Genomic DNA, 6,986 nt, shown 5'->3' with positions numbered 1-6,986 from the left:
GAACCGGTTCGATCCGGACCGGTTTAGCGAGGCAAGGCAAGAGGATCAGGTGTTCAAACGTAACTATCTAGCTTTTGGATGGGGTGCGCACCAGTGCGTGGGCCAGCGTTACGCGTTGAACCACCTCGTGCTCTTCATAGCAATGTTCTCGTCTTTGTTTGATTTCAAGAGGCTTCTATCGGACGGCTGCGATGACATCATATACTGCCCCACGATATCGCCAAAGGACGGATGCACGGTGTTCTTGTCTAAGCGAGTCACAACGTAATGATTCAAGTTTTAAAAATAATTATTGGTGATCAAGAGTCAAGTGTGATTTTTTTTTTTAAATGTTCGTGATCGTGATGTCTGATATTCTCCTGTTGAGCTCCCCTTGAGCGTTAATGTCTTGCTGAATTTGGAAAGGAGAGATGTCGTTGTTGTTGCCATCAAATCTATCATATCTTTGTTTTTCGTTTGTTTGGTCCCAGTGAGGCTATCAAAATGTGTTTCGTGAATGTTATGTCATTGTCGTCTATTTTTCGTTTAAAATAACTAGTGGTACAGAAAACGAAAATTATATGTTCAAAAATTAAACACATCGTCAGTATTATATTGTACATCGTTAAGATGCACAATAGACATAATAATAATATAAAACCCGTGAGCATATAGAAAACATATGTCGAGTTTGATATTACATTTTCTAAACCATATAGAGATAAATTAATAATTTGTTTATTTATTATACTATATCACTACGACAAAATAACATTTGCTGAACGGTAATACTAAACTGTTGATGTAGCGAAGCTCGTAAAAACTGAGAAGATTTCCAAACTTACAAAGAATATACATATATATGAAGAAGATTTTTTAAAAATTCTATTAATGCTTTCTTGTCAAACAATTATGATATAATTATGCTCGTACTGGTTGACCGCAATTGATTAAACAGTACGTTTCAAATCATGTATCCAATTTTGTCATCGACAGTCTTCATTAGTGGCGGCATGTCTTAATTAGTTGAGCAATGATTAAATGCCGGACCAACAAAAATAGTGACCTGAATCAAGAAATTTTTTGTGGTCCTCTTTCTATATAGTCTTAATGAAGAGTTTTTGTTTTGTTTTCTTTGGACTTGGTATGATTTAGACTCAAACTTGTAACCGTGAATTAAAGAGCCTTGGGAAGGAACCTTAGAAATGTAACTGAGAGAGGCCATATTCTTCATACAAAACTTGTCACCGAGCATACCACCAACAAAATGTTGAAGCATAAATTATGTTTTTGTAACACACAGCAAAATACAATACATGTAACGTGATATCCAGTTTAAGGGGGAAAAAATAAATAAGAAGAGGAATACCAAATTTCGGATGGGTTAAGTACAGACATGATGGGCCAAAATTGTCAGCCCATTGGGCTTAATGATTTCAGTAAGTATTAGGGTTTTTGCAGATGCTTGCTCTCATTTATAAACTACAAGAACCCTAGCCGCTTTCATTTGGTTGAGAGAGGTTTCTACAGCTCGAGACGAGGAAAAATGGGTCTTTTCAGGGTAAGCTCTTTCTTTCGATCCCTTCTTGATTTAGAATGTCACCCACCATTTTCTCTTCCTCGAAGGATCTGTTTGATCTAAGTTCTTGTCTTTTTCCCCTTTTGCAGTTTCACCAGTACCAGGTTGTCGGAAGAGCTCTCCCGACTGAGAAGGATGTGCAGCCTAAGATTTACCGGATGAAGCTCTGGGCCACTAACGAGGTCCGTGCTAAGTCCAAGTTTTGGTATTTCTTGAGGAAGCTGAAGAAGGTCAAGAAGAGCAATGGTCAGATGCTCGCCATCAACGAGGTAACTTACTCTCTCGTCGCTGAAATGATAAGGATCTCATAGCTATTGTTATACCTCACTGTGTTTGAAACGTATAGAGTTGATTACTTTGTCCGGATTAGAACACTAGGGTTTTGATTTATCTAGTCGTTTAGGTTTCGTTTCAATCCTTGCATTTGTGTCTTTGTTTCACCTGGCAAGTTTTACAATGCTTGAGCTTCTGAACAATCAAATAGCCTGATTCCTGAGTCGGATTTGGATTCTTGTTTATTATGTTCAGTTTATATTGTCTTGAGAGGACTTAGATTCTCTAAAGTCTCTTCCTTTTTGGACTTGCAACTTAAAACAATGTTATGTTTTCTGATGGATTTTAATAGTTTTATTTCCCCATCTTCCTCCTTTTGACTGATGTGAGCTGTAACCAAATTGTTTGCACAGATCTATGAGAAGAACCCGACAACAATCAAGAACTTCGGTATCTGGTTGAGGTACCAGAGCAGAACTGGATACCACAACATGTACAAGGAGTACCGTGACACCACTCTCAACGGAGCTGTGGAACAGATGTACACCGAGATGGCTTCCCGTCACCGTGTCAGATTCCCTTGCATCCAGATCATTAAGACAGCCACTGTCCCCGCCAAGCTGTGCAAGAGAGAGAGCACCAAACAGTTCCACAACAGCAAGATCAAGTTCCCATTGGTGTTCCGCAAGGTTAGACCACCAAGCAGGAAGCTGAAGACGACTTACAAGGCCAACAAGCCCAACTTGTTCATGTAGAAGCGTCTCAGATTGACTCTTTTTTGGGTTGGAATCGATGTTGAAGTTATGCTCTTTGTCGTTTTGGTTTTGTTTCTCGGATATTTTTGTTTATCAACAATATGTTAGGCGTACTCATGAAACTCTCAACTCGACTTTGTCTGGATTTTATGGTTCTTGTTTTTTTGCTTATGAAATATCCTTGTTCCTTAATTCCTCTGTTGTGTCCTCTTTACTCTTGAAACTACAACTTAAGTCCTATAAAGCAAAAGATTTTTTGAGTTCTTGGTACTGTGATACAGAATTGTAAAATTAGTATCAGAATACGTATAAATACAATTCCATTGATGTGTAAAACGTTACGTTTATGTAACCGACAGAGATAAACATCACCTTTCAATTTTGGAGTTTGGATAGAATTAGAAAGATTCTTACTTTTTTTTCTTTTCCTTTTGCCTCTCGTGTGAGTGAGTCAATTCAGTCTAAGTCAACACAGTAACCACAAGAAGATTTCAAGTCTCTCGGCAATGGCGTCACACGAGCACCATCATCATCACAATCATGAGCAAGGCCACGAGTTCGTGTTTTTCATTGATTTTATCTGTAAAGTTTTGATCTTTCCTGTGTGTTTATCATCCACTAAACTGTTTATATACTTCTGTTCAGTAGCAAATCGGACGGCGGCGATGGGAAGACGTCGTGGGTGGGTAAGGACGGAAGGGTGTTCCATAGCCACGATGGGCTTGCGCCGCACTCACACGAACCAATCTACTCTCCTGGTTACTTCAGTCGCCGAGCTCCTCCTCTTAACGACCGTAACTTCTCTGAGAGAGCTTTCACCGTCGGTATTGGCGGGCCCGTTGGCACTGGGTAATGTTTTCAAATTGACTGCTTGATTATGTGATTTGGTATCATAACAAATAACAATCTATGTGTTAAACCATTGGATCTATGATATTGTTTTTAGATGGGATTCAGTGTTTTTGTTCACAAATTTGTCAGGTTTTGCACAAAAGTGTCAGCCTTTTTGTCTAAATGTTTGGTTTTGTTTACTCAGGAAGACGGCACTGATGCTTGCTCTTTGTAGATTCTTGAGGGACAAATATAGTCTTGCTGCTGTGAGTATTACTATCAGCTGCAAATCTTCTGATTTCTTAGTGAGATTGTTTCCTTGATCTCAAAAGAAGTTGTTGATCTTGTGAATGGTGTAGGTGACAAATGATATATTTACGAAAGAGGATGGTGAGTTTCTGGTGAAGAACGGAGCTCTTCCTGAGGAAAGGATTAGAGCTGTTGAAACCGGTGGATGCCCACACGCTGCCATCCGTGAAGATATCAGTATCAATTTGGGTCCTCTTGAGGAGTTATCTAACTTATTCAAAGCTGATTTGCTTCTTTGTGAATCCGGTGGAGGTGAGGTTTCAGTTCTTGATATTTTATTTGTTCCTCATATAAGTTTCCGTATCTCAAAAGATCCGATGAGATTAAATAGGATTAGTGTTGTCTTTGCAGATAATTTAGCTGCTAATTTCAGCAGAGAACTTGCTGACTATATCATTTACATCATCGATGTATCGGCTGGTGATAAAATACCCCGTAAAGGTGGCCCTGGAATCACTCAAGCTGATCTTCTGGTGCACTTATGCTGCTTCAACTCTTAAAACTTACATACTTGTTTGAAGTCAATAGTATTGTGAAAGAATCTCTTGTTGATTTTTCCAACTGCAGGTGATAAACAAGACAGACCTTGCAGTAGCTGTTGGAGCTGACTTATCTGTTATGGAAAGGGATGCGCTACGCATGCGTGATGGAGGGCCATTTGTCTTTGCTCAGGTTAGCCATCTTCAGAGATAAGTTTTATCACTTATATAATCAGTAACCTTAGTTCTTACAAAGGAGTCTTCACGGGAACATTTCCAGGTGAAGCATGGGCTTGGGGTCGAGGAAATCGTGAACCATGTCATGCACTCATGGGAACATGCAACCGGGAAGAAGCGCCAGTGATGGATTCTTAGGACCCAAAATGGATAAGAGATAAATCTGAATGGAACACTCTCAATTTGTCTTGAACTCAGTTTATGCGCAATTGTATTTGTTTGTTGTACTCGAGACATAAGAGAAATAAAGGTTTTGAGCATGAGACTCATTACATAGTGTGATTGATTTGTATTCTAGTTAACGTCCTTTAACAGAGGCAAATAGATCTTTATAGGAACGTTTTGGAGCTTCAGCACGAGCAACTATCTCCACAACCTTGAAAGATGATTCCTCGTTAAGCAAAGCTTCCACAGCAACTTCTGCGACCAGGTCTCTGGATATGCTCCCTTCATACATAGTATCCTACAAAAATCAAAGGTCAGATCTCCATCAGTTATATAGCACAACAACAAATGAAACAAAGATCAAAGGCTGTGTTTTACCTCTGGCTCCATGACAACATTTCCAGTTGGAGGATCGTTTTTAAGACCACCGGNTGTCTTTGCAGATAATTTAGCTGCTAATTTCAGCAGAGAACTTGCTGACTATATCATCTACATCATCGATGTATCGGCTGGTGATAAAATACCCCGTAAAGGTGGCCCTGGAATCACTCAAGCTGATCTTCTGGTGCACTTATGCTGCTTCAACTCTTAAAACTTACATACTTGTTTGAAGTCAATAGTATTGTGAAAGAATCTCTTGTTGATTTTTCCAACTGCAGGTGATAAACAAGACAGACCTTGCAGTAGCTGTTGGAGCTGACTTATCTGTTATGGAAAGGGATGCGCTACGCATGCGTGATGGAGGGCCATTTGTCTTTGCTCAGGTTAGCCATCTTCAGAGATAAGTTTTATCACTTATATAATCAGTAACCTTAGTTCTTACAAAGGAGTCTTCACGGGAACATTTCCAGGTGAAGCATGGGCTTGGGGTCGAGGAAATCGTGAACCATGTCATGCACTCATGGGAACATGCAACCGGGAAGAAGCGCCAGTGATGGATTCTTAGGACCCAAAATGGATAAGAGATAAATCTGAATGGAACACTCTCAATTTGTCTTGAACTCAGTTTATGCGCAATTGTATTTGTTTGTTGTACTCGAGACATAAGAGAAATAAAGGTTTTGAGCATGAGACTCATTACATAGTGTGATTGATTTGTATTCTAGTTAACGTCCTTTAACAGAGGCAAATAGATCTTTATAGGAACGTTTTGGAGCTTCAGCACGAGCAACTATCTCCACAACCTTGAAAGATGATTCCTCGTTAAGCAAAGCTTCCACAGCAACTTCTGCGACCAGGTCTCTGGATATGCTCCCTTCATACATAGTATCCTACAAAAATCAAAGGTCAGATCTCCATCAGTTATATAGCACAACAACAAATGAAACAAAGATCAAAGGCTGTGTTTTACCTCTGGCTCCATGACAACATTTCCAGTTGGAGGATCGTTTTTAAGACCACCGGGCCTTACTATAGTATAGTTGATGCCAGAGCTTCTGATATACTTCTCAGCTTGAAGCTTAGCGACCAGAGTTAGTCCAAAGAGGTTGAGGAATATGTAAGCAGGGTTCAGTATCTGTCCCATTGCAGCTCCATTCACCAAGATTGAGCTTATAAGAACAAACCTTTCCACTCCTTGTTTACGGCAAGCATCCACAAGATTCACTGTCCCGAAGTTATCGACTTTCCAAGGAGTGAATATATCAAACCCGGGACGAAACCCTGTGGCACAAATCACAGCCTGAGAATCATCACCTATAGCTTCAGCTAGCTTCACAGGACCTTCTGTCACGTCTGCTCTAACCTAGAAGAGAAATCACAAAGCAGTTGTGTGAGAGACTTGACAGCAAGAAAACGTCGGATTAAGAAACCAAGAACATACGATCTGAAGAGAAGGGTCCTCTTTGAAAGATGTTTTAGCCTTCTCTACGTCACGAACACCAGCTTTGACGGCAAAGCCACGGGACAACAACTGCTCCACAATCCTCTTCCCGGTATTTCCAGTAGCTCCGGCGACAAACACTTTCTTTGTCTTAGCTTCTTCTTTACTTGCTTCACCTCTTTCCATCTGAGACATACATAAGCAAAGCCAATTACAGAATTAAGCCAATTACAGAATTGTGGATATCTAAATTACCGTATCCTCATCAACCATATACAAAGATTCTAGCAAATGCATAGAGAATGAGACGGAATTGAAAAAAAAAACAAACCTTGATGGAAGTGAAGGAACGAAAAGAGTTGTTCTTGGTGAAGAAGCGAGAAGACTGAGTGAAGAAGACAGCTGATGAATGTCTGAGAAGCAAAGATGTTGCCATCGAATGTGTTGTCCTCCCCACCACAAACGTTAACTTTGTTAAATTGTGAAATTTTTATTCTTTGCTTTTTTTTGTTGATTAGATTAGGCCACATGGCATATTTGCCACATACACAATTACG

At 39.9% G+C, this 6,986-nt stretch overlaps 5 protein-coding genes and 1 long non-coding RNA gene across 7 annotated transcripts in view; 4 read left to right on the top strand and 2 right to left on the bottom strand.

Annotated features, from left to right (window-relative positions):
* Positions 1–517, top strand: part of LOC104781842 (cytochrome P450 710A2-like) — a 3,346-nt gene extending 2,829 nt beyond the window's left edge. The window contains exon 2 of the mRNA XM_010506607.2: positions 44–517. Within this exon, the coding sequence (XP_010504909.1) occupies positions 44–268 (225 nt within the window). The 3' untranslated portion in view covers positions 269–517. The remainder of the gene's footprint in view (positions 1–43) is intronic.
* LOC104781840 (60S ribosomal protein L18a-2) lies at positions 1,462–2,780 on the top strand. The gene is made up of 3 exons (XM_010506606.2): positions 1,462–1,540; positions 1,648–1,827; positions 2,245–2,780. The coding sequence occupies exons 1-3, from the start codon at positions 1,526–1,528 to the stop codon at positions 2,584–2,586; spliced, it is 537 nt and encodes a 178-aa protein (XP_010504908.1). The 5' UTR covers positions 1,462–1,525; the 3' UTR covers positions 2,587–2,780.
* LOC104781838 (urease accessory protein G-like) lies at positions 2,954–4,718 on the top strand. Of its 2 annotated transcripts, none has more exons than XM_010506605.2 (7): positions 2,954–3,142; positions 3,235–3,435; positions 3,623–3,683; positions 3,777–3,978; positions 4,078–4,199; positions 4,294–4,398; positions 4,486–4,718. In XM_010506605.2, exons 1-7 carry the CDS (start codon positions 3,093–3,095, stop codon positions 4,567–4,569), a joined length of 825 nt encoding a protein of 274 aa, XP_010504907.1. In that variant the 5' UTR covers positions 2,954–3,092; the 3' UTR covers positions 4,570–4,718. The 2 variants fall into 2 exon arrangements, with proteins under 2 accessions (XP_010504907.1, XP_010504906.1); XM_010506604.2 differs by having other exon boundaries at positions 2,955–3,142; positions 3,232–3,435.
* On the bottom strand, positions 4,603–5,038 carry LOC104781839. Its single transcript, XR_766947.2, has 2 exons — positions 4,986–5,038; positions 4,603–4,905 (listed from the first exon to the last, which is right to left on the bottom strand). It is a non-coding gene; the product is annotated as an uncharacterized LOC104781839 (long non-coding RNA).
* LOC104781836 (urease accessory protein G) lies at positions 5,044–5,697 on the top strand (the record flags this gene model as incomplete). The annotated part of the gene is made up of 3 exons (XM_010506602.2): positions 5,044–5,172; positions 5,267–5,371; positions 5,459–5,697. Coding segments are annotated over 3 exons (318 nt in total), but the record flags the coding sequence as incomplete, so codon positions are not given.
* Positions 5,576–6,898, bottom strand: LOC104781837 (uncharacterized protein At2g34460, chloroplastic-like). Its single transcript, XM_010506603.2, has 4 exons — positions 6,761–6,898; positions 6,430–6,615; positions 5,959–6,351; positions 5,576–5,878 (listed from the first exon to the last, which is right to left on the bottom strand). Exons 1-4 carry the CDS (start codon positions 6,863–6,865, stop codon positions 5,714–5,716), a joined length of 849 nt encoding a protein of 282 aa, XP_010504905.1. The 5' UTR covers positions 6,866–6,898; the 3' UTR covers positions 5,576–5,713.

This window comes from Camelina sativa, chromosome 4 (genome assembly GCF_000633955.1).
Source record: "Camelina sativa cultivar DH55 chromosome 4, Cs, whole genome shotgun sequence".
NCBI classification, from domain to species: domain Eukaryota; kingdom Viridiplantae; phylum Streptophyta; class Magnoliopsida; order Brassicales; family Brassicaceae; genus Camelina; species Camelina sativa.
This window is presented reverse-complemented; position numbering and strand designations above follow the sequence as displayed.

Excerpts from the sequence above, each read along its gene's own strand:
- LOC104781837 (XM_010506603.2), bottom strand. The coding sequence starts at position 6,865 with ATGGCAACATCTTTGCTTCTCAGACATTCATCAGCTGTCTTCTTCACT. Across the intron at positions 6,616-6,760 it reads GTTCCTTCACTTCCATCAAG|ATGGAAAGAGGTGAAGCAAG; the intron begins GTTTGTTTTTTT and ends TGTATGTCTCAG. Across the intron at positions 6,352-6,429 it reads AGGACCCTTCTCTTCAGATC|GTTAGAGCAGACGTGACAGA; the intron begins GTATGTTCTTGG and ends TTTCTCTTCTAG.
- LOC104781840 (XM_010506606.2), top strand. Across the intron at positions 1,828-2,244 it reads AGATGCTCGCCATCAACGAG|ATCTATGAGAAGAACCCGAC; the intron begins GTAACTTACTCT and ends TTGTTTGCACAG.
- LOC104781838 (XM_010506604.2), top strand. The coding sequence starts at position 3,093 with ATGGCGTCACACGAGCACCATCATCATCACAATCATGAGCAAGGCCAC. Across the intron at positions 3,436-3,622 it reads GGCGGGCCCGTTGGCACTGG|GAAGACGGCACTGATGCTTG; the intron begins GTAATGTTTTCA and ends TTGTTTACTCAG. Across the intron at positions 4,399-4,485 it reads GGCCATTTGTCTTTGCTCAG|GTGAAGCATGGGCTTGGGGT; the intron begins GTTAGCCATCTT and ends GAACATTTCCAG.